The 26,934-nt window shown below is 40.5% G+C and overlaps 1 protein-coding gene and 1 long non-coding RNA gene across 3 annotated transcripts in view; one reads left to right on the top strand and one right to left on the bottom strand.

The window, feature by feature from the left end:
- The first annotated feature begins 328 nt into the window (after positions 1-328).
- cdh10a (cadherin 10, type 2a (T2-cadherin)) lies at positions 329-26,802 on the top strand. 2 transcript variants are annotated; one of them, XM_034314879.2, is made up of 12 exons: positions 329-516; positions 5,893-6,238; positions 11,902-12,196; positions 18,000-18,119; positions 20,389-20,556; positions 20,787-20,974; positions 22,310-22,563; positions 23,402-23,538; positions 23,629-23,750; positions 24,653-24,761; positions 24,872-25,123; positions 25,933-26,800. In XM_034314879.2, the coding sequence occupies exons 2-12, from the start codon at positions 6,044-6,046 to the stop codon at positions 26,424-26,426; spliced, it is 2,334 nt and encodes a 777-aa protein (XP_034170770.1). In that variant the 5' UTR covers positions 329-516; positions 5,893-6,043; the 3' UTR covers positions 26,427-26,800. The 2 variants fall into 2 exon arrangements, with proteins under 2 accessions (XP_034170770.1, XP_026797280.1); XM_026941479.3 differs by having other exon boundaries at positions 23,402-23,750; positions 25,933-26,802.
- Positions 6,104-26,934, bottom strand: part of LOC113543035 (uncharacterized) — a 37,235-nt gene continuing 16,404 nt past the window's right edge. Inside the window, exon 6 of the long non-coding RNA XR_004580341.2 lies at positions 6,104-6,193. This is a non-coding gene — a long non-coding RNA (uncharacterized LOC113543035). The remainder of the gene's footprint in view (positions 6,194-26,934) is intronic.

Genomic DNA, 26,934 nt, shown 5'->3' with positions numbered 1-26,934 from the left:
ACAGTGACTCTGCATCATCACGCCGTCATCATGATTATTTTCCTATCACAGCATGACATGGCGCGTTTCATACCTTATATCTTTTCTGCCTTTTATTTAGCACCAGTTTGAAATCTTTCTAACTTGCTGTCCTCGTTTTTGGTGCCTCAGTCAGCTGCCAGCGTCGCTAACACCACCCCCCACCACCCCCACCCCCACCCCTCCCTACCACAGCCTTATGAATGGCAGCCAATCAGCGGCAGCACCCCCACCCCCCCTCCCACCACCACCTACACCCACCCTTTGCAAACTGCATCCTTGTCTAGCAGAGCGAGAGAAAAAAGGATAGAGCTCAGAGAGAGAGAGAGAGAGGGAGAGAGAGAGAGAGAGAGAGAGAGAGGTAGGCAGCTGGAGTCTTCTGCACAACTGTAGCCAGTCTCGGAGCCTGAGCACTGCCAAGAGGCGAAGACAGGAGCCAGTGTCGCACTTCAATGAGAACGACACGCGCCCAAAAGAGCGAGGGAACCTTCTTTTGAGGTACGAAGCTTTGTTTTGTTTTTGTTTTTTTTGTATTTTTATCCTGCTATGCAACATGCTTCTGCATAAAAAGAGCTGTTTTATTTTATATGCATGCATATGAATGAGTGTTTGTTTCCTTGCAATGCAATATAATATAATATAATATAATATAATATAATATAATATAATTCATTGTTTCATTTCATTTATCAAGATAAAAATCATTACCATAAAAATCAGAATATGATAAATAATTTCACTTCTGGACAAGTTCCACTAGAAGCTGGTTTAGTGCTGTGTTGTGATGATGATGTGATCAGACTGTTTCATTATAAAATCAGTAATTTTATTAAAAAAAAAACAACAACAGTATTTTGCAATATTAGGCTCAACGGTTAAAATATTTTAAACATCTCCATCACGACATGTCTGATGAACGTACATAATTATCCTTTAGCTGTGAAGGATGAATGAAACGTTTGCTTTCTGTCCTTATTTCCACTTCTGTTGCTTTATCTCTTAATTCCTCAAAGTGTGTGTCAGTTGGACCTGTTTGATGCCCATTGATATTACTTTGATGCGTCACACACACACACACACACTCACTATCTCTGTCTTTTTCTATGCCTTATGGTGAGTCCCTCAGGGTCGTATCTTGGGTCCTGTAAAACATTCAGAGACTGACTTTTTAAAACAACGTTAAGACGGAGAACGTTAAGCCGAGAGTCATTTGGTGTGACAGAGTCCTGATCTTGCTTATCATATGTATGAGATATGTTTGTGAGTCGAAGAGTAAACATAATGCATAAATGTAAAGCCTGAAATCTAAGAGTTTTAGGCTCTGCAGTGTCTGTAACCCAGGAAGCTCATCAATGCTGCGTTGCGTGACTTCTGAAATCTACATCAGAAACAAATAACAAAAATCTGTAGTGGATTTATTATTTTTTTATATCGACCTCCCATGGTTAGTTCGGGTCCAGTTTGACATTTTTATTTCGCTCTCAGACGCACTGTGCGAGTGTGTGAGTGATTTATACATCTGAGCCGGACGCATAATGGCACGGCTGTTTGGCGCAAATTAAAGTGCGCATTTCCTCCGAGCCGTTGTCACATGTATAATTGCCTTTCAGCACAGACATGAATCATGAGACTTGCACTTGCACTTCGATTCCAGATTGCATTCATCCCCCCCCACTCTCTCTCTCTCTCTCTCTCTCTCTGTCTGTCTTTCTTTCTCTCTCTTTCTATTTCTTATGAAGAGGGGATTAGAGTGGATGCAATTTGCTTCATAATGAGATAAAAGTCAGAGACAATCAATTTATTTCCTTGGAGAGGATGTAATAATATGAATGCCTCCATCCTCGGGTGCGCGTTCTACGTTTCTCGGCCTGGTAATTAATCCGGCTTGGAAAAGAAAAACACGTGTGTGGAAAATAATCTTCTAGGGAGCGGTGGTGACTGCACTGATTCATCATACGCAAGATTCCCCCAGAAAATGCAACACAACACTGATACACTAATCATACTGCTGCTTTCTGTCTTAAACGTCCTGATTCAGGCCACGCTAATGATTCCTCAAGACCACCACAGAGGATGGCCTTCCAAAAAAAAAAAAAAACTGAACGGTTCATTAATTCCCGCCAGCGTAATGGAATCACAGGAAGTGCCGTCTCTAATAACGCACAGCTCACACGATTGCCTTGATTCTGTGAACCTGGCCATATCAAAGCCTGATCCTCCGGGCAGCCAATCATCGAGCCAGAGATTTGATCTGTATCAAAGTTTCAAAACAAAGACGACAGGGCATTAATATTACAGAGGAGATGGCAGCTGTGAAAATTGTCCAAAGTGAGAGATAGATAAAGAGAGAGACACAGAGAGAGAGAGAGAGAGAGAGAGAGAGAGAGAGAGAGAGAGACAGAGAGGTGTAGAAAAGCTCTGGGGCTCCACCATGTGGTCGAAGGTTGAAATGTCATTTTTATCCCAAAGACCTGGCAACAATACTTTTTTCCAGCTAATTTTTCAGTTTATTCATGCATTTTTCCCATAATGTTCCATTTTTCTATTCATTTCTGTCATGATTTTTTTCATTTATTTGCATTTTCTTTTATTCAACCTCCTCATCTATGACCTCATATTGCTACCCAGGATCCTCACTAAGATGAAAAGCTGTAAGTTCTCAAGTTCTTCATCTCTCGCTCTATTCCTTTATCACTTCAGAAACGTTAGAGGTAATGACGTCGTTCATGTCCAGAGTTTTAAAATTACATCTCTAATTAGAACGCTCAATCATAATAATAATAAGAAGAATAATTATCAAAGACGTTTTAATTGTTACAAAAGGGAGTCGATTTGTCTCACACACACACACACACACACACACACACACACACATGCACACATGCACACACGAAGCCTGAGGGCCTGGAAGAGATTAACATCAGAGCTGCGGCAGGATTACGTGCAAGAAGCATTCGCGCTCTACAGAAAGCCATTAGCGGACTTGCTCGGCTTTTCAATTACAAAAGCAATCTCGGACTAATTTTCGGAAGGCCCTCTATTATGCCATCCTTCATTTTAAGCAGAACGGTTACTTCCAGAACGGCTGTGTTATTGGAAATCTTTGCAGATAGATACATTGTGCTCGGATGGAGGTGTAGGTCTGTTTGTGCTCGGTGTTTGGAGACGGGTGGAAGCCACGCCGTGTGATTATGACAAATGTGTCGAGGCTTCGGCAGGTTTTTTTTTTTTTTTTTTTTTTTTGCAGTAGAGAGGAGCAGTTGCTACGAGACGCCACATCCAAAAAGTCCCAAGTACACACTCCTGTTGGTCTTAGAGCCTCAGGGTTTAGTTTAGCCGATGATTGAAACACATTTCATGACTTAACAGGATGCTAAATATCCTTCACCTCCTCTACATCAGTGTCTCGCAGCTGGGTTCCTCTCACTTCCCTGCAGAAATCAGGTGTTTTTCTGAGACACACTCGCTCATTTCACCTCATTAAGAGTTTCTTAATGATCTGTTAGAACAGCTTTTACAGGAAGTTCACAAGAGCTTTACATGTTAATGATCACGTGAATTTATGTTTCAGACTTTTTTCACATGTAGTGTACATACATTTATTTTCACATGTGATTTTTTTTTTTTTACACGATTCATTTAGTTTCACATGACTCATTTTTCACATGTTTATTCTTTTTGGCCACATGATTAATTTCACATTTGATTTTTTTTACACGATTTATGATTTCATGTCATTTTGCACGATTCACTTATTTTTACACATGATTCATTTCTATTCATGTGATTTGTACGTGATTTCCACATGTGATGTTTACACATGATTCACTTATTTAAAAATGACACTTTTACAACTGATTCATTTCTATTCATGTGATTTGTACGTGATTTCCACATGTGATGTTTACACATGATTCACTTATTTAAAAATGACACTTTTACAACTGATTCATTTCTATTCATGTGATTTTTACACATTTCATTTATTTCCATGTGATTTTTTTGTGATTGTGAATGATTTTTTTTTTACATGATTCATTTAGTTTCATGTGTGATTTGCTTTTTGGCAACACGACACATTTATTTTGACATGATTTTTACAACACTCACTTATTTTCACATGTGATTGTTTGGCCACATGATTCATTTCTGTTCACATGTGATCTTTACACATGAGTTATTTCGTTCACAAGCAATTTTGGCAACACGATGATGATTTCACATGCGGTTGATTTGTTTTCACGTGTGATTTTGTACACGTGGTTTCATTTTTCACACGTGATTTTCTAACAGGAATAATAACATTGTTCACATGTGCAATTTCAGGGCATAACATGAAATGTGATCACATATTACTCGAACAATCACATGTGGAAAAACTCGGAAGTGCTTTTTCTGTAACGGAGGAACAGGCGAAAGACAGTGTCTAAGAAAGAACCTAAAAGAACCATTAGATGTGATGTAAGTTCCTGTTTCCTCCGAGTCAAGTGAAAGTATCCTGTCATTCTGAAAGCCGAAGAAACAAACTCGGGCCTCTCAGCTAAAGGCAATTACTACACGAGGCAACAAGCTGAGTGGGATTTGAATCAGACCCCAGACGCGCCGCTACACTTAATCAAAGTCGACCGTATCGATTCGGTTATATGAGCGGCTTTGGTGCACCCTTGTGCATTTATGCACCTGCGCTTTACTTTCAGCAGCTTAATCCCCGCATGAAAAACTGGTGAGCGTAAACAGATTTGACATTGTGAAAGGGAGGACGGCCCGATGCTCCGTGAATAAGATTTGTTGCGCCGCTTTATTGAGTTGCAGCCCTTGTTTTGCCGGATTATTCATTGTTAGCGCTGGCTCCGGCACGAGGGAGACGATGTCATCTCGATCAATACCTCTGACACATAATGAGGGGGAGACCATTTAAAAAAATGGATTTAACAACGAGAAAAGTGACTTGTGCAATCAGGAATCTGTAATGGTGTCATTCTGTATGGCAGAGATTATCAAGCCTGTTTCTGCAGACCTCGAGATTCAGATAATGGAGTAGAGTAATTATCCAGAGAAGGTTCTGGATTACATTATCAGAGGGATTGTTTGCAGTAACTTTTACTTTTACAGACTTGGTTGTGTGATCACGGCCTGCTTCCTGGCTTGCTGTGATATTAACTGTGTTAGAAGAAATTGCGCGAGGATGTTAGCATCCTGTACAACAGCAGTGTTGAATGCTGCATTCTGATTGGTCAGAAGCTGCTGATTAGTTTTCTATACGAGTAGCGCTGAGAGTAGTGCAGGTGCAAATCACAGGTTTATATTAATAATGTTATCGTTTCTATAGTAACAGCTCATTGTAGCTCGCAGGGACTCAATTGACGTTGATATGGTGACGTTTTCTGTAAGGAGACGTTTATTTAACATTTATGGAGTCAGAGGTAAAGTTTTCCGACATTTTCAGGACAGTTTTTTTGTCGCTTTGCGGTTTCTCGGTAACATGACAAGCTGCGTTTTTTTTTTCTTATTAACTTCAAGAGAGAGAAAAAAGAGAAGCTGGTGAGGGAAAGACTGTTTCTGGACATACTGTTCTTTAACAAAGTGCTGTGGTATAAGAGGAATAAAACACTTCAGGACATTGTTGTTATAGTAGAATAATGCCAGTGTAGTAACAATAACTCCACTATGACAGAATTACTTTTTACAGAATTTACTTTTACATTCATTTTGAGTTCCATCTCTACTCGAATGATGGATGAAACACATGATAAAAATATATTGAGTTTTCATTTCATATCAAAAGCCTGGCATTGCATTAAATGAATTTTCTTCTTCAACAGAAAGTTGGCATGCAAACACACTCACTTTTTTTCTGCTTTCTCATTTTTCCAGGGATTCAAAGGAAGATCAAAGCCGCCATCTACGATGCCAGAGTTGCTGATCCAAGCGTTTAGATCGTTCCCCATTCAGCACCGCCTTCCTTATTAGATTATTCATCCGGGATCAAGCCCAAGCTCGAGGATCAATCGGAAACAGCCAAGCGATGAATCCCTTCTTCTGGCTGTTTGCACTGCTTTCCCTCCTCCCTCTGGTTTCGGCCATGAGGAGTCGGGGGATCGCTATCCGTGTTCAGCAGTCAGACGGACGAGTGCTGCACAGGTCCAAGCGTGACTGGATGTGGAGGCAGTTCTTCCTGTCGGAGGAATACACAGGAAGTAACTATCAGTATGTGGGCAAGGTGAGAGACAGTACTGTTGGTGCATTCTCCATCCCCATTTTCATCCCCATCGCCTCCAGCCCTCTTCTTAAATTGGAACTGACTTCCAAACAAGGCCTTGAGGGGGAAAATGTGAAGGAATGAGAAATCTCCTTTGAGGTTTATGTGGCATGACATAATATTTGAATACGGGTGCGTAGCAAGGCCGTTATCAAAGCAGGAAAAAATAAAGCCGCGGAAATGTGAATTACACAGTCGCAGAGGCATGAATATTCAGAGACGGGATATAAAAGGGAGAGGGAAGAGGGGTGAAGAGGAAAAAAAAGACGTGGGCCGAGGGGTGGGCGTCTGATATAGAGGGAGAATATTTTGTAGCAGGCGTTGCGCTGGTTTTACTGTTCTCATTTCTAGGACAAAGTGGCTCACGAGGGACCTGACAGGAATCGACAATTACGGGCTATTTCATTCTCTTTCTCGTCGCTCTTTCTCCCTCTCTCTCTCGCTCTCTCGCTCGCTCTCTTTCCTTTTTTTTATCCACTGACTTCCTACCCATCTGCAGCGCCCGTGTGAAAGGAGGATTTGCAATTCATCAAGCCGCAATTCAGAGGCGATGCCAAATTTATGCCACATTAACCATGAAAGAGGAGCCCACACCAGCACTCATCAGCACGTTCTCTGTTCCTGACATGGCGTGATCACAATGTATAATTTGCAACACTAAAAATATAATGCACGTTTTCCCTGTTGCAATTGAATGCAACAGTTAGGAGAGAGCTATTCAGCCGGGTTCAAGGAGGATTTCAGGTCAACACTTGTCAAATTCACTGGATTTGTTGTGCTAGAAAGGGTTTGATGGCTAATCAGAGCCTTTGATACACTATGTTTCGAAGCCTGGCCTTCCCACTGACCACTTCATTTTGAAAAAAAGCTCTCATTTTGTCTGTTTGCGGCTAATTAAATACTCTAATTCAATCAAAAACACTAATCTGGTTAGCAAAGAATGCACGCTAACAGCGCCGGTCATGTTAGCGTATAACCCCGCTTTTGCTTGATTGAAATCCCACTTTCAGTTAATTAAAAGGATAATAGGGTTAGCCTTAAATGTCAGTTAGCGTCATCCTTATTTGGTAGCGTCAGCAAAGTTAGCATATTACATTTCAGACTCATCTAAAAAGGGACTAGCAAGCTCTTTTCAAGAGCAAGTCTGCTTTCTGCTGTCATTTCTGAAAGGGCGGTCACAGTGATATCTTAAAAGCTTTCATATTGCAATAGCTTTGTAGATTTGTATCCAGGTGAACACTTTTTTTAACCCATTTTATTCCTCCTCTGTCCTGAAGATATTGGAAAACTTAAAGTTACGGAAAGTTACGGCTTTACTTCTGACTGTTCCAAAGCGTGGACACTGAAGTCTGCTTCCGGAAATGTTAAATAAACGTCTCTTTACTTTAATAGGAACACCTGTCCAGCTGCACATTCATGCAGTTATCCAATCAGCCAATCATGTGGCAGCAGCACAATGCATAAAATCATGCAGATACAGGTCAAGAGCTTCAGTTAATGTTCACATCAAACATCAGAATGAAGAAAAAGTGTGACCTTTGTGACTTTAAGCGTGGCGTGGTTGTTAGTGCTAGATGGGCTGGTTGGAGTATTTCAGAAACTGCTGATCTCCTGGGATTTTCACACACAACAGTCTCTAGAGTTTACACAGAATGGTGCGAAAAACAAAAAAAATCCTGTGAGTGGAGGGTCTGCAGGCTGGAACACCTTGCTGATAAGAGAGATCAGAGGAGAATGACCAGACTGGTCTGAGCTGACAGGAAGTCCATAGTAACTCAAATAATCACTCTGTACACCCATGGTGAGCAGAAAAGCATCCCAGAACACACAACACAACAAAACTCGAGGTGGGTGAGTTACAACAGCAGAAGATCACAACAGGTTCCACTCCCGTCAGCCAAGAACAGCAATCTGAGGCTATCATGGGCACAGACTCAGTCAAACTTTTTTCTAATCTGGCCAGTTTGGGTGAGTCTGTGCCCATGATAGGCTCAGATTCCTGTTCTTGGCTGGCAGGAGAGGAACCCAGTGTGGTCTTCTGCTGTTGTAGCTCATCCACCTCAAGGTTCAATGTTTTGTGCGTGCTGAGATGTGGAGCGTCTGACGTACATGTCCCTGTGAATGTTACTATAGAAACGACAATGTATTAGAATGAGAACATTACTATAAACATGATTCGTGATGGTAAATAGGGTCAGAGATGCACTTTAGCCAGATGTTATGCACAACTGTAAAAACATGGATATTCCCATGCCTCATTTTACAACCAAAATCCTCTGAATAAATTACATCATAGTCATCAATGATGCAAATTTCTTCTCTCACACAAATTGGTTTGGCTAAAACTAAAGAAGCTGCTATATGAAAACAGCAACAAATTTTTACTTCTTTGGGATTGAGTTAAGCACATACGCTGATATTCAGGCCTCGGGCGTTACTACAGACTTGAGCTCTATTCAGAAGTTACATGAGAGTTTTGTATGCTGGGCGGAGTTTGAGTAAAACAGAGGTGTGTCTCAGTTACGTGTGATTCTTCAACTTAAGCTCATTTTCTTGGGTGAAAAAAAAAAAGCTCGAGTAAGGAGCAGCATTAAGTCCATCGTCACTTTGTGACATTGTGATCCAAACATAAATATAATATTAATTTGACAACTCAAAATAGGAATTAAAAGTGTGATAACCTCCATCCTGCACAAATATTTCATTTTCATGACCTTAATTTAGTACGTCAGTGCCACATTAAGTAGTGCACACAATTAACTGTCTGAATGGAGAGCCTACAGAATCAACTAAAGCACGTGCGGAACCTGACTCTGAATACACCTAACTTTCCCAGGGTAAAATTGCTAACTGTCAATACAAAAATAGAAAATTAAAAAAAAGACATGAAAAAATGTGATGTTTGTTATGGATATCTTTTGCAAAAGATTAGAAAACAAAGAACAACACAGGAAACATGTGATACAGGACAGATTTCATTCCAGTTCACTGAAAACACAATCAATAAAGGTATACAGCTAGTACATGCTCCCCCTCGAGGAAAAGTGAGTCGTCCGCTCTTCCTGCCTGTTACATTTTTTAAAGAATCTAAGATGTAGCAGGAAGTCAGAAGTTTTATCTGTTTTCTTTGCACCGACAGCTGGAGAATTATAAATAAAATCTCACCTTCTCAACATGGTGACATGCATTTTCTTAAAACTGAGCCAGAGATGTGTGAATTGTGAGTTTGGTTGTAGGTTTTAGGTTGTTACTCCTTGTTCTATTTCAGAATATTCCTGCCTTTTTGCTTTGCCATTAAGCTACAACCTTAAAGCCCTCCCATTTTGTTAAAATTCATAGACATGCATATTGCTTTCTTAATGGAAAAATATTTCATTCTGAATTTGCTAACCAAATTAACTGCTTTCCTCTTTCAGTTTCAGCGTTTCAGTACTGTCAGTGCCAGGGAAGGAGGCATGCTCACTATATCTAACAGTCTCAGTGGAAAAAGGTGTGGCCTCTGTTTGAGCAGTAAAGGGGGTGTGGCCTTTATGTCAGTGCTAGTGCAGGAGGCATGGTCTCTGTGTTTGTCACACAGAGTGAAGGGGGCGTGGCCTCTTTGTTAGTTCCAGTGAAGGAGGTGTGGCCTTTTTGACAGTCCCAGTAAAGGAGGTGTGGCCTTTCTGTCAGTGCCAGTGAAGGAGGGTTTGGTCTCTGTATCCATCATTCCCAGTGAAGGAGGCGTGGCCTCTGTTTCTGTTAGTCACATGTAGGAGACATTGCCTTTGTATGTCCCCTAGTCCCAGTGAAGGAGGCGTGGCCTTTGTACCTGTCAGTGCCAGTGAAGGAGGCATGGCTTCTCTGTCACTATCATTAAAGTAGGTGTGGCCTCTTGGTCTGTATCAGTGAAGGAGGCGTGGCTTCTGTGTCTATTAGTCTCACTGAAGGAGGTGTGGCCTCTTTGTCAGTGCCAGTTAAGACAGAGTGGCCTCCATGTCTATTATTCTCAGTGAAGGAGGCATGGTCTTTGTGTTTGTCCATCCCAGTAAGGGAGGCGTGGCCTCTGACTCCTCGAGAGCAACACTTTCTTTAAATAAAATCTAAATGATGCTGTGCTGAAAGCGAAGCTCTAAATCATTTGGTATTGAATTACTAAATGCTTGAAATGTATTCTTCACTCATCCCATGCACGTACGTATCATCAGCGAATTAGAGATACACACCCTCAGGTCATGACTATATATAGAAGTCAAATGCTATGAATTTCCAGGAATGAGACTGTGCTGGAATCGCACAGATTTCCTCTCTACATGCATATTGCATTGCAGCTTTTTGGTCTGAGTGTCATGAAATGCAGAAAGGAATGTTTAGAGCTGTATTTTTTTTTTACATTTCCCAAAAAAACACACACAAAAAAAATCTGTCAGCATGTAGAGAGGAACATTGCTGTAGCACAGCAGAGGTTTTGGCACCAATTGCGCCTTGGCAACTATTCATGTCCAACACCCACGAGTGAAAATTTGATCATGCATCAGTGGAGAGAATGTGGTGTTTTTTGGAGGGTGAATGAGATGCTTCGAGTGGAGAATCAGGTACACAGTGAGAATTTCATATATAATATATACATTAAGCAAACCACCATCTTATACAAGTTAATATTAAGCTTTTTCTGTAGGCTGAAATTCAGCAGAGGACTTATATATACTGCATTATATAAACATGAATCTGTTGAGCTGTTTCGTCTCTAATCATCAAGTCATGATGCTAAAAAAAAAGTGGAGATGCAAAATCTCCTGTCCAAGCCCTGTGACAAGCAATGTTGCTACAGAGAGACAAAACAGGAATTCAGTTCTATTCAGTTCTATTACAAATAGTAATGCAGCTAAAGGATACAGAGAGAGAGGGAGAGAAAGGGAAAAAATTCTAAATCAAAACGGACTAAAAGCCTCATTAGTGTTTAATGGAATAAGTCCCGAAGGCGTGTGCTCTGAAAACTCTCTCTCTGGTGCTTATTAGCTGCTTTTGTCCCTGGAGAGCTTCCTTTCTGAAAGCTTTTGCTGATAAGCCGCAATTCACGGCTGAGAGTCCATCAGCAGGACAAAAACATTAGCAGAACATAAAATTAACGTTTTCAACACCAACACACACGGTAACTCATGGTCGTAAGATCAAAACATAGTGAGAAGAAATGTGTTTCAGTGTGGGCATCAGTGTATCCCAGTGTGGGTGTCAAATGTGTTTCAGTGTGGGCATCAGTGTATCCCATTGCGGGTGTCAGTATGATGCAGTGTAGGTGTCAATGTAATCTAGTTTGGTTGTCAATATGACCCAGTGTGGGCGTAAATATTTCCAGTGTGGACGTCAGTGTGATCCAGCTTGAGCGTCAGTATGATCCAGTGTGGGAGTAAATACGATCCAGTGTTGGGGTCAGTGCGATCCAGTGAGGGTGTCAATATGATCCGATGAGGGCTTCAATATAATCCAGTGAGGTCATCAATGTGATCCAGTGAGGGCATCAGCATGATCCAGTGAGGTCATCAATGTGATCCAGTGTGGGCGTAAATATGATCCAATGTGGGTGTCACTGTGATCCAGTGAGGGTGTCAATAAGTGCATAACACGTCTGTCTTTCTGTGTTCTTCCAGCTTCGCTCGGATAAGGATAGAGGAGACGGCACAGCGCGCTACGTCCTCTCTGGAGAAGGAGCAGGCACCATTTTCCGCATCGATGAAAAGTCAGGTGATCTCCACGCCACTCAGAGACTCGACAGAGAAGAAAAAGCATCCTACACCCTACAAGCACAGGCCTTCAACAAATACACTGGCCTCCCTCTGGAACCGGCCACCGAGTTTATCGTCAAGATTCACGACATCAACGACAATGAGCCCAAGTTCACGCAGGCCGTCTACAGCGCCAGTGTCCCTGAGATGTCTGACGTCGGTGAGGGAGCTCATATCGAATTCCGCTTGTTTTCTTGTTTTCCTGCGGTGCATTTAATGTCATGCTGGGAGATTGCTCTCAGGCGTGATGCCTCTGTGAATCTGTCGTCCGAGAGCCTTTAAGGTCAAGGATGGCTCGGTGCCTTTGGTTTTTTTTCAGACTTTTATTTTTTCGACAAGTCGCTGGAGCATGAAGAATGTCAGCGAGTGTTGAATTGGGACTGAAGTGTGATGCGGGAGCAATTTTTATTATTTTTTTTCCTCTTGGTAACCAGTTTTACTTCTCCTGTGCGCACAGGGATGTATGTACCTATTTTGTTTCTGGAAATTGAGCCACAGTTGAGTGGTGATGCAACCAAGGCACGAAATAGAAAAGCTGTTACAGCTCTGCTGTGTCATATTTATATATAACAGCATTCCCACAAGCATTTCTTCTTAATGCAATGCCTCAGAAATTTCCAACTGTGCACTGCTGGAGCAAAATGGAATGGAAATTAGTGGGATAATTAATGGGAACACTTCATCATGCCCTTAAATAATTAGTTCCAACTTCAGTGCTTTAACTAATCAACCTGACTTTGCTAAACCACATTATAGCCAGTGGTTGAAGGGCTAATAGGTTCAACTGACAGGGGGCTCAGCACTTCGCCCTGTGGGATGCCGCGGATATCCATCGCGGAAAAACTCATACTAACCAGTTAGCTAGCTTGCCTACTAATGTAATCATGTAATTAAAGTCTAATCAGATCTAGCATAATTAAATATTAGAGCAATCCCCCAAAATTATAAACTCAAAGTTGCTACTTCATTAATGCCAGACATCTTGTAGTCTTTCATTTACCATTTTTACCATGAAATGCAACAGATACACAGTAATTTGCCATAATAGTAACTTGTTGATTTGACATTAACTGCAATTAGCAATTAAAGATGATTTGCAATTTTAAAAATCATTATACCACAGCGCAGCTGAATTCTGGATTGTGATTGGTCAGAAGGTGTTGATTAATTTTCTATAATAGCAGCTCTGACAGTAGTGCAGCTTAGTGCAAATCACTGGTTTATATTAACGCGATCATTCTAATACGTTATCGTTTCTACAGTAACAGCTCATTCACACTGTGGTCGATTTTCCACATAAACGGATTTAAAAACTTAGTGGATAAACAGTGTGACATGCTGTGCTTTAATAAATAAAAACAATTGTTTGCAAATCGATGTGGGATAAAAGGAATAAAACATTCCAGGATGCACTGTCACAGGAAAATAATAAACTTATAATATTATTAAACTTGTAACAGAAACTCCACTTTATCACACCACCATGTGGTTGATTATTTTACTATAACAGCATTTACTGAAGTGTTTAAATCCTTTTATAACATCAATTTGCTAATAATTAATTGTTATTATTTATAAGAACAATTCCTCATACTTTTTATTGACTCATCTAAACAAGTTAGTTCCTATTTGACTTACATTAAATCAGGAATAAACAGTCATTAATGATATAACGTCCAGAAATGAGGCTGATAGTGGTTCTGATTTAGCATCTGAATAGCAGAAACCTGATTTACTGCAAAAAAAAAAAAAAAATGGTGCGCGATTTCATTAGACATTTCACAACAATTGAGGTGTAATTACACCAATGAGCGTGAATAGCACTCTTCACTCAAACTTTAACATACAGACCTTCATATACAGACGAAGTTCAAACATTACATTACATTTTATTTCAAAGCTAATTACATGTGAGACTGAATCCAGTGTAAGCGCAGAGCTGAGAAATGAAAGGTTAAAGGTTTTGCTCAAGGCCCCAAAAGTGCCTTTCTGAGAGTCCTGGGAATTGAACTTGCAACCTTCTGGTCACTAGAGCTGCAGTGAGAACTGAAGCTGCTCCAGTCATCAGAGCGAGTTGATGCCAGAGCAGTAAGAGTAAAGGAGAGGGTCGCCTGAAGAAGAACTGCTACAGCTTCAGTGGGATTCTGCTAGAGAGAAAGTAAAATAACTTCAACTGAGTAGTTTAAAACAAGACAATTGCTTTTGCATTACATTCCCGAACCATCCGTGGTTATTTTTTTACTTCCTAAAAGATGAGATCGCATTAGCAGTGTGGTGCACTGCACCAAAACTAATGTTAAACTGATAACTGCTGTACTGCGGATTGCACTTCTATTTCTGGCCTGGAAGCCGTAGGTGGGTGTGATGATACCCAAAACGAAGTTGTCATAGTGCGCGGAAACATTAAACTGCACCGTGGGAGGCCAATGACATGTAAGTGTATCCTACGGTCTCCATAAAAGAAAATAGCAGGGGAGTGAGATGTCAAATATTATCTTTAAATTAAATCCGAACTTCTTACATTACACAATGCTTAGAACAGTTTAGAGAGTAAACTTGATCTTGAACTACTTCAATTAAGCATAGTCCTTTGTTCAGGGTGTCTTTCTGTGTCCCAGTTTTGCTACTTTATGGCTGTGTACTGACTTCTTTACATGATGCTAATGACATTCCAAAGATTCCATTACTTGGTAGCTATTTTAGTTAGCCATGTAGTTCTGGTTAAAGACAAACAAGGAGACAGTAAGTGAAAAACCTCAGACTGTTAAGCCCTTCAAATCTTTCTGAGTAAGTTTCGGGCCCCATTAAAAGTAATTTTAGCTTTGTGCTCAAGGAGGTATTAAGGTACTCAAGTTTCCTTAATCCTGTCACGTAAGCTAAACCTAGACATGGTGCTGAAATGTATAAGCATTCATAAATATAACCTAAAGTTACCTTAGATTAGCCAGTTAGTGATGCAGGAGATTTATGAAAATTTATGAATATAACTAGCTAGCTGACTAATGATACCAGAGAAATTCAATTCAATTCAATTCAATTTTATTTGTATAGCGCTTTTAACAATGGACATTGTCACAAAGCAGCTTTACAGAAATAAATGGATTCACAAAAATATATTGTAAATATTTGAATTTAATCACTGTGAATTTATCCCTAATGAGCAAGCCAGTGGCGACGGTGGCAAGGAAAAACTCCCTGAGATGATATGAGGAAGAAACCTTGAGAGGAACCAGGCTCAAAAAGGGAACCCATCCTCATCTGGGTGCAACGGATAGTGTGATTATAAATAAATCCCTTCTATTGTGTTCTATATGGACAAATAGTGCAATTGCGCAACCAATAAATTCATCACAGTTTTTGCAAGAAGTCCGGCTGGTTAAAATCTATCCACTGTCCACTGATGGAGTCCTGAGTACGAAGCTGCTCGTGGCAACTGCAGCCCCAAAGCCACTACAGCAATCGCAGTCCCAAGCCATTACAGTACAGCTCCCCATATGTGATCCCCAAGCCATCTCCACAGCCCCCAGGTGGCGCCATCTCCAGCCATCCAAACAGTTCTTCAGGCAGTCCACATGGGGCCAGAAATGTATACCAATGTATACCAACAGAAATCCTGTCAGGTTAGCTCAGATTAGCCAGCTAGCAATATGAGAAATTTCTGAACATTTATGAATATATTTAAAAATATCTCACAGGAATCCTGTCAGATTAGCTCAATTTAGCTAGCTAACAAAATCTGAAAAAAGTTACCTAAGTCACAAAAAAAAGCAGTGCACCTGAACAGCAAGACTTTGTAATTATGATTTTGGGGATGTAGGACCATCTGACGAGCATGTGAAGGAAGAGTCAAAGCCACGCCCACATACCCATCTATGACCTTCAAGCCACACCCACTCAGAGCAGAACACATTACCATATACGGCTCACTAACACAGCTATGTTTCCATACGAACACAGCGACCTGTCTTCTGTGATCTGCAGATCTGTCTGTTTAATCTGAGTAGCTATTAAAGCATGAGTTACGCCATAGTTAAGAGTTAATACTATGCTTTTGATATTACTCTATAATAAATTTATTATATAGTACTAATGCATGCAAATGTATGTATGGCTAAAAAGAACAGTGACCTTTCCGTTCTATATGAAGCTAAGATGATTCCATTTGCATGTTTTATCACATAGCCCACTTTACATCTCATTTTAATTCCGTCTTTATCACCGAGTTGTCACACAATCAGGAAGGATGGTTTTGTGGTGACATAGAACTCAGGGAAAATGACTCTGATATGCAGCGGATTATACATATTCATGAGCGCTGCTGCTGCTGCTGCCGCCGCTGCTGCTGCTGATGCCCCCTGTACCAGGACAGTCCCAATCCTCAAGAACAGGAGGCGTCTGTCCAGGGTCTTTATCCTGAGATTAATCAGACCATACTTTGCTCTAACAGCGGTGTAAGAGCTCGTGCTCAGAGGGATGACTCTTACCTAAAGAACATAATGTTAGCACAAAGTCACTTGTTCACTCGGTCTGCAGGTCACAGACTAATTTCCTCCATCCATCATTTATTACCGGAGGCTGGCAGGAAGTCCAATTACAAAAATCACACAAGCTAACAGCTCTGTTTCCACTGTTACTATACCACAGTGCTGTTGAATTCTGGATGCTGGAGTTTGACAGTAAGGCAGGTTTATATTAATGTGCTTGTTCTAATATGTTATCATTTCTATAGTAACAGCTCATTTACAGGGAATTATATGGTGGACGATTCACATAAACGGATTTAAAAAAAAAAACGTGTGTAATCGCTGATATGGTGAATTTTTCTGTTTTTATTTAACATATATGGAAGGAGTCTCCAGTGTCAGTGCTTTGTAACAGTTTCCCGACATCTATGTTGTAGATTGTTCCAATGTTTTAGTCTTATTAACTTCTAAAGAAAAATTAAAGAGAGGCTGGTGAGGGAAAGACTGTTTACAGCTGCTATAATGGCGGTAAGAACAGGAACTAACCTGTTTAACAGATGTTCCACAACATTAAATGTATCTAAAGGGGAACCTTCTGTTGTAGGATACAGGGACAGTCCAAATACTTCCTCAAAAGAAAATTATTCCTCAAAGGTTCAGTGGATGTTTGAGGGTTCTCTGCTTTCTGAAGGGGTTCTTCTTGGAACCCTCGCTGGCAGGGAAACCCTCCGTTATAGGGTTCTACATAGGGACAAGGCAAAGATTCCTTTCAAGATCCTAAGTGTTGCCTATAAGACAGCATTTCAAGTTTCAAGTAAAGCCTGTTTAGAAAGCTAAGAACCCTCAACTATCTAGATAATGCTACGGAAATATTTTTCTAAGAGTGCATGCTTGAGATTTATTTGGTTTAAATCTCTAAGAGAACCCTTATCACTAAAACAGAAGGCTTTTATTCCGAGTAGAAACCTGTTAGAAAGCGAAGAGCCCCTAACTACTCGAAAGGCCTCAAGGGACCTCTTTTCTCTAAAAATGTACTCTTAAGGTTTCTTTGGTTTGTCCCTCTGAGGAAACCATTAAAAATTCAATGTAGAACCCTACAACAGAAGAATATCCAGAGTGCAAGCAGAACTCCTAGAACCCTGTAGGACACTGTTTTCCCTTATGGTTTATATGGTCTGTCTTCGGGGGAGCCCTCTAAGGTTCTAGGTAGTATTATGTATGTATGTACAATAGAAGGTTTGCCTATCAGAGAGGATTTCAGAGGGTTCTTCAGAGGTTCTGCTAAGAGAGAGCTCTTAGGGTTTATTTCCTCAGTGGGAACCCTTAACAGAAATTTTGCCTATCATCATAGAACCTCTTTAGGAAACTAAGAACCTTGACGAGGTCTTTTTTTTATTACATATTCCTAAGGTCTCTTTGATTTTTCCTTCCTTACACATTCTTGCTAGTTGATGACCATGTGACCTCACTGACCTCACATCCTGTTTCCTTTATTCTCAGGTACTTTTGTGATAGAAGTCAATGCCACGGACGCAGATGACGCCTCGTACGGGAACAGCGCTAAGCTCGTCTACAGCATACTACAAGGGCAGCCGTACTTCTCGGTGGAACCAGAGACAGGTGTGTCCTTTCAACATATGGTTAAAAATGTCATTTGCTGGGCTCTTGTTTTAAGAAGACTGATGTCTATGTAAACTAAATGAGGCTTGCAGATCACAGCATGCATTCGAATTTATATGCATGGTGCTACAAACCACATATTGCGTTTGAAAGGCATCGTTTAAAACCAGACCACATTTAAATATTAACACAGACCTGCTAGGCTATGTATATATTTTGTCATTTTTTATTTATACTCCTGTAAATGCACAAAATTCCCCTGGACCCTTCCCTCACTCTGAGTGTTCCCGTTATGTCCATTACGAAGACATTTTACCCCATGGGGGTGCTGCAATATGGCGCCCCTCCCTGCTGCTGCCCCATTTTCCCCAAACAAGATGTGATTTTCCAAAGACGTTGCGGCAAACCAACCGTCTTTATATAGAAGAGCAAATTCTGCTTTGAACATTCTCCCTGGATTATGCTTTTTTTTTTTTTTTTTACAGCACAAAAAAATGACTTAGCATTTAGTTTTTACGTGTGTAGTAATTCTTGCTTATTAAATACAAAGTATTTACAGCAGTACTTGGTGCTACACTGCAATAATTACTTAGATGAGTGCACACAAGTTGGAAATATAAGTGCCTAAAAACTAACTTGGAAAATAAAAACTCAGATATACCACGGAACGTGGACATAACAATAATGAAGTCAGGTGGATAGAGCATCTTCTGCAATGAATCCAAATCTAAATAAAAGCAACTAGTGGAAGTGGAAAGACTCTGCTGGACTACTAGGTCTGCACAGATACGCAGTACGAGGAAATGAAAGAGGAACCGAATCAAAACAGAGCTGCACAATATGAAACAAAACCCAAGGTGCATTCACTGAGAAGTATAAGTAATTGGAAGGGATTGAAAAAAAGTCCATAGTCCAAATAGGAGGAACCGTAGTGAGAAGTGGAGAACAACAAAGTCAAATAGCTTTGTTGATAGATGTATTTATCCAAATTGATCTTAACACCATTAGGAACGAACCTCTAAAATGGTAGTCCCAATCGTGATGGAACACTCAGGGTTGTGATGCCTAGAACAATCAAACAACACTAACCGACACAAAAAAAAGCCAAGGAACAAAGAAGCCTTTTAAACAATCCAGCATCTGGTAGCAGGTTGAAAGATGCAAGCAGGAACAGCGTGTCCTAAGAGGCAGAACCAATTTGCCAGGGAACTTATACAGGAACCTTGGAAGCAAATGCACTTTGGATAAGTCTAATATAAGAAACAACAAAGAGTAGCAAGGCTCTTCCTGGCTATCAGATCTGGACATATATGAAATACCAGGAACTGAAAGAGGAACTCGAGTAAATGCAGAAGGTTATAACCAAAATAGTCCTATTACCTATAGGAGCATTTATGGCTGTGATGACTATATTAATCCAAACAGGGATGCACCATATCAGACAAAACCCAGGGGCATTCACTGAGAAGCTAAACACTTGGCAGGGTAAGGAGCAGAAAATAGCTTTGATGACAGTTATCATATCAAAAGGATGGAATCTCAAAATATGAAGGACTGGGGAATAACGCTTGAACATATATATAAGGCTCTTTTGGGCCACCACATAGGGATGGATTTGCAATTCCAGCAACTGAAAGAGGAACGAGAATAAAGGTAGGAAGAGTTCACCAATGTAGTCCTATAGGTAATGGAAGGTTTCAGGATCATGACGAATAGATCAATCAAAACAGACAAAATCCAACATGCATTTACTGAGAAGCATAAGTAATTAGCAAGGATTAAAAAAAAAATAGTCTATATGGGAGGAACCACAGAGAGTGCTGGAAAACAATCTGTTGGACTTCCAGATCTGGCCATAAGTAATACTGACCCAAGCAGATGTAGTGCTAGAAGGTTAGGCAAATAAAATAGACTTGGTTAAAGATAAACTAGGCAGAATGTGGATATTTAAAACCAAGTAGCTTCCAGTGATGGTGGTGATGTACTCCAGGTTGTGAGGCCTTAAATAGCCCAAAAGAGTGGCTCCAGACTCCAGAAATGACAACACTGATCTTAGTTTTGGAAGAGTGAGCCAACTCCCAGATCTCTGGTAGGAAAGTGAAGTCCCCAGACGTGGGAACAGATGTTGCTTCTAAGTTTGTTGTCTGACTTTTATACCAATTGTGTGAGGGTTGTAAATGCTGTCCTTGGTGGTACATGCTGTTTCTCAGAGCAATCCGAATGCATGACTGCATAATAGAAATCACACACTGTGTGTTTTGTTGTGCAGGAATTGTGAGAATAGCACTATCCAACATGGACCGGGAGGTACGGAAGGACTACCAGGTGGTTATTCAGGCCAAAGACATGGCAGGACAGATGGGGGGTCTGTCTGGAACCACTGTGGTCAATGTGACCCTTACAGACGTTAATGACAGCCCGCCGCGCTTTGCCTACAGTAAGACACTGGCATATTATTAACATTTCAAGTGCACGGACTTATTTAACAGCGGCACACACTTAAGCCACTCACAAATTAATTGACAATGAAAACGTCAGCCACTGTGAATAATAGGCTTGTCCTTACTATATTAGATCCAGGTCATATAACTTTGTCTCATAATTTTTTATGATGTCGTCAAGCTCACTATTACACATGAAACTAATTGCACTTTTGATATAATTTAGGCTCCTACCATTTGAGCACTTATGAGTCGGCAGAAATTGGCTCCACGGTGGGTCGGATTAAAGCCAACGACGGGGACGAGGGACAGAACGCTGAGATGAAGTACAGGATTGTGGAAGGAGACGGGAAAGACTCGCTCGACATCATTACTGATGAGATAACGCAAGAAGGAATAATCGTTGTCAAAAAGGTAAAGCTGTTAAGAGGTGTGAGAGTGTTTTTCTCTGCTTTAATGTTTTGATCATGATCAAGCTATGAAATATTTATCCAGTAACCATGTCCATGTTCTTCACAACTTACAAAAAAACCTTACAGATTGTGCTTTACCATATTTTCCAGAATATGGTATCTTTTTGCTCTGAAAAAGCTGCTGCTTTGCTTACGATAAAACAATGAATGTTTTGCGTTAACTGAATAGTCCCAGAATTTTTACAGTAGGCTTGCTACTCTAGTAGTTACTGTAATTTTTCTGCACTATGTGATAAATATATAATAAATATAAAATAAATATACAATACCATTAACTCGGCATGAGGAAAAAAATGTAATCTTATATACAAGTTCTGATTTGATATTTTTGTAATTTTTTACAATTTTTTTGTTTATTAAATAAAAGAGTAAGTAAATAAAAGCTAAATAAAAGACTATGTAACGTTTAAAAAAAAAAAAAAAAAAAAAAAAAAAAAAGAATTTCCCACCACCCCAGGCCGATACAGATTTTATGTAAGGACTAATCACTCTATGTTATGCTGGTATAAAAAATTAATCAACAGCAGGGCAATGTGATGGTGTAAGGGCAGTTAAAACCCTGAAGTTATTTATTTTCCTATAATAGCACATTCTTCCTCTTATATGGTGTCAGTTTGCCAGTGATTACAGTTTTATTAATTAAAGAACAATATTTTATCCATTTTTATCCATTTATAGTTACAATGAATGTTGGAATGTCTGCGAGATAAGTTAGTTCCTCTTATCACTTACATTATAGCTCCTATAAACAGATAATACGTCAAAAAAAAATCTCAGCTTGTCATGTTACCGAAAAACCACAAAGCGTTAAAGATACAGCTTTACCTCTGACTGTTACACAGCGCTGACACTGGAGACTCCTTCCATGTTAAATAAACATCTCCTTACAGAAAGCTTCACAAGAGCAGTGAGTGTGTGTTATTCTTTGTTAAATTATAGCACGTATTTAATTTTTTTTATTAGGCTTAGATTACGTTGAGCGTCCGCTGTACAAGTCCCTGTGAATGAGCTGTTACTATAGAAACGAAAACGAATTAAAACGAGTGTATTAAGATAAGCCTGTGATTTGCAGCTGCACTGCTGTCAGAGCTGCTGTTATAGAAAATTAATCATTGCCTTCTGACCAATCACAATGACCCTTAACGTTATCTTTAAACTAGACTTCATCTTTGGCAAAAAAAAACCAAAAAAAAACTAGACGTTTATTAATTAAAGTCTTAGACATTTCAATGCAGCGATTGAATTTCTAAACACTCTTTTCTGTCTTTTCTTTAAGAAACTGGATTATGAGAGCAGGCGTGTGTACACCATCAAAGTGGAAGTGAGTAACACACACACAGACCCCGGCTTCCTCCATCTGGGTCCGTTCTCAGACACGGCCATCGTCAAAGTGACGGCAAAGGACGTGGACGAGCCACCGGTGTTCAGCCGGCCGCATTTCATTATCGAGGTCAACGAGGACACGCCGAGGGGAAGCATCATCGGAACGGTTACAGCCTGGGATCCTGACGCAACCGACTACCCTGTGCAGTAAGGGACTTACTTGTTTGAGTCATATTTTGTTAATAAAAGAATTTTTGATAAATAAGGGTTTTGGATTCTTACACTCGAACTGGCTTAAGCTGTTAAAACAAAGTGGCACTGAATGCAAGTTTGCACTACAGTACCTCTGATCTGAGTGGATTAAACAGGATTATTCCACAGCGCTGTTGATTTCTGGATTCTGATTGGTCAGAAATTGGTGATTTATTTTCTATAAATCACAGGTTTATATTAATATGCTCATTCTAATACGTTATAGTTTCAACAGTAACAGCTCATTCACAGGGACTTATACAGCGGACATTCCACTAATAATAAACAGATTAAAAACCATGTGTAATCACTGATATGGTGAAGTTTTCTGTTAGGAGATTATTTAATATTATGGAAGGAGTCTCCAGTGTCAGCGCTTTGTAACAGTCAGAGGTAAAGCTTTAAGATTAAGTTTAAGAGGGTTTTTTTTTCAGATTTGCAAGACTTTATTATTAAAAACATTAGTTTCATCTTTACAATTTAGAGAATTTAAAAAAAAGCTAACATTAGCTAGACACTCGGAAAGACAATACAACAATTTTATAAGAGTGATTGTCAGTTGAAATGCACACAGTTCTTTCTTGTATTAAAACGTTAGTGCATCGTTCGAATTAAAAGAGTAGTCTTTTTATAATACTGGCTTCACACTTGCCATAAAAGAAGTAAAATGAGTCCGACTCCACCGCCGAGCTGTGCGCTGAATAGGGTTCCATTATCACATCAATACTCCTACATAAAATATAAAAGCACGAGGCAGACACCAGAGTAATTTCAGCCTAACAATTGTTCACAGGTTTGCAATAGACGAGCACACAGATCCCGACAGACTCTTTCACATCGACCCCAGAAATGGCTCCATTACAACTCTGAAGTCTCTCGACAGAGAGGTGTCGAAGTGGCACAACATCTCCGTGCTCGCCAGCGAAATAAGTACGTTCACTCTCGGGAATAGAGCTAACATTTACATCACGAATCTTGATCTTTTTTTTCACAATCCTGCTTCTTTCACCATCGTTTCAGATAATCCTCGTCAGAGAAGCCGTGTTCCCGTCTTGATCAAGGTGCTGGATGTGAACGATAACGCGCCCGAGTTCGCCATGTTTTACGAGACATTCGTGTGTGAGAATGTCAGAGCTGGGCAGGTATCCACTATTTTGTTCTTTGCTAAACATGTAATCACATTTTTGTTACAAAGTACCAAACACACTATAACAATTATAGAAAAAAAGCTAATATTGCTTTGTGAATATTAGATATATATATATAAATATCGAGCCAGCACAAAGTAACAGAGTTTATTGAACTCCTTCTTAACTATGACTATCAGGCACAGAAGCAACATCTCCTTAACTATCACTGAGAAGTACAGAGACCACACCTACCTACTTAAATATGACTGACAGGGACAGAAACCACGCCTCCTTTTCACTCTGACTGTCAGGTGCTAAGGTCAAGCCTTCTTCACTATGACTGATGGGCAGACAGGCCACACCTCCTTCAATATGATTAACACACACAGAGGACACACCTCCTTCACTGGAAATGAAATACAGAGGCTACACCTCCTTCACTAGGAAGGGCAGAACAGAGGCCACACCTCCTTTTTATATCAAGTCCATGTCTCCTTCTCTATGATTGACAAGCACAGACCACGCCTACTTTTTATACAGATGTCGGGTACAATGGCCACACCTCCTTTACCGGGACTGACATGGACAGAGGCCACACCTCCTTCACTGAGACTGATTAGACTGATTATATGGTGATTATGTAATAATTTGGTTAAAAACGATACACTTTCCAAAGTATAAAAATGGTTTGCACACTACATACAAAAAGAACACTAAATGTTCTGATTATTACCTAGTAAATTAATTTATAATAATGATCATGAAAAAGGTACCGGAAGGAGATATGACATTTACATTCATACACAGTGTATACTGTCTGTATATTTATATGTTTGTACGTTATCTATACATTAATGCAGTTAATCAAAATAGAAATAAAAAACAATGGTGACCAAATGCCTGTTTATTTCCAGCTAATCCAAACCATCAGTGCCATAGACACGGACGAGCCTCTCGTCGGACACAAGTTCGTCTTCAGTTTAAGCGCCAGCAATCCGAACTTTACCATCTTTGACAACGAAGGTGAATCTGGTTAATTCAGTATGCATGGACCATCATGTTTTTTCGTCTATGCTGCCTTGCCCTTGGACTGAAACCCGGGAGATTAATCGCTCAGTGTTTAAATATTCCAGATAACACGGCGAGGATCCTGACCAGGCGGAGTGGCTTTAACAGGCAGGAGATGAGCACGTACTACCTGCCCGTGGTGATCTCGGACAGCGATTATCCCATCCAGAGCAGCACGAGTACGCTGACCGTTCGCGTGTGCGGCTGTGACAGCACGGGGAACCTGCGCTCGTGCAGCGTGGACGCTCTGCTGCTCTCGGCACGGCTCAGCACCGCCGCCCTGGTGGCCATCCTGCTGTGCATCGTCATCCTGCTCAGTACGCATTACCATTAATACGCATGTCACATTTATAAACCTTTCTACCACTGAGCTGTTCAGTTCTCAAATCTGATTGGTCAGAAGGTGTTGATTAATCTTCTATAACAGCACATGGCTCTAAAACTTGTTTCTATAGTAACAGCTCATTCACAGGGACTTGTACTTGTTCTCCACTAACAATAAATAGTGTGAGCATTGACATTGAGAGGTTTTTTTAAGGAAATGTTTATTTAACATTTATGGAAGGAGTCTCCAGTGTCAGCACTTTGTAACAGTCAGAGGTAAAGCTGTAACTAAGTTTTCCAATATCTTCAGGACAGAGTTTATGCTTTGCGGTTTCTTGGTAACATGACAAGCTGTAGTTTTTTTGGGTTTTTTGTCTCATTAACGTCACGACAGGTCAGAACTAACTTGTTCTGCAGATGTTAAACAACACGAAATGTAAATATAAACAGATAAAAAGTATAGCAAAGCCATTCTTTAATTTAATACAAATTTGTAATTGTTGGTAAATTGCTGTGGTAGAAGAGGAATAAAACACTGCTGGGTACAGGGCAGTACCAGTAACTCCGCTTCCTCTCTTCCACTGCTGTTGATTGTTTTCCGATAACAGCATGACACTGTGATGTTATGAGTATGTAGAAGTAATTGTTTGTTTAAATGTTTACAAATGTGAATAAATGTCATAACTGTAACGTGTTTGCTTTCATTAATATCCGTGAACTGTTTGCCTTTGAAGTTTAAACTTTAGTTAAAAAAGTGGATTAATGTTCGTACATCTTGTTTTTTTTGTCGTTTCTGTCGCAGTGATTGTGGTGCTGTTCTCGGCCCTGAGGAAGCAGCGACGCAAGGAGCCTCTAATCATCTCCAAAGAGGACGTCAGGGACAACGTGGTGAGCTACAACGACGAGGGTGGAGGCGAAGAGGACACGCAGGCCTTCGACATCGGAGCGCTGCGCCACCCGGAGGCCATGGAGGAAACCAACCAGCTGAGGCGTGACATCATCCCGGACGTCCTGTTCCCGTACCGCACGCGCTCGCCCGCCAACGAGTGCAGCGACCTCAGAGACTTCCTCATCAGCAGGCTGAAGGAGACGGACACCGACCCCTCTGCTCCTCCTTACGATTCCCTGGCGACGTACGCCTACGAGGGCAACGGCTCCATCGCCGAGTCTCTGAGCTCGCTGGAGTCATCAGTCAACGAAGGAGATCACGAGTACGACTTCCTCGGCACCTGGGGGCCGGAGTTTAAAAAGCTAGCCGACATGTACATGCCGAAAGAGCCGACATCGACTAGCTAAAGGATTCCACTCAGATTTGCGTGTGTATATCGCGGACTACGAGTTATCTCCCACTCCAGATGGATTTTCTACTGACACTCTGACACTGACTTTCACTTTTTTGCTAAAAATCTGATTTTTTTTGTTCACGGTCTCGTGGCAGTTTTTGTGCTGATGAGAAGAGTGTTTAGTGATTTTGTCGATGCTGTTTGTTCATTAGCAGAAAAAAAAACGAAACGAACATTTGACCTCAACTTCATTTGCTTGTGCGAAAGGTTTTACTCGCGTCATTTTGCCAAACTGTGGATATATCACTGAGATCAAATACAGCAGTGTTGTAGAAATGCTGCAGAAACACACACAGGCTTGTTTCTGAATGTTGTCCTGTTTTATATCCATATTTTTTATGAATATATTTTAATAAAAAATATGAATGCATCATGGTCCTTGACGTATTCTGTAAATATTTGCACAACACCTGCATCCATAGACTCCACGATGCACATGATACACTCATCTGATCATCAGA

Source organism: Pangasianodon hypophthalmus, chromosome 21 (genome assembly GCF_027358585.1).
Source record: "Pangasianodon hypophthalmus isolate fPanHyp1 chromosome 21, fPanHyp1.pri, whole genome shotgun sequence".
Lineage (NCBI taxonomy): Eukaryota > Metazoa > Chordata > Actinopteri > Siluriformes > Pangasiidae > Pangasianodon > Pangasianodon hypophthalmus.
Note: the sequence above shows the minus strand (reverse complement) of the source record. Positions and strands in the feature narration are given on the sequence as shown.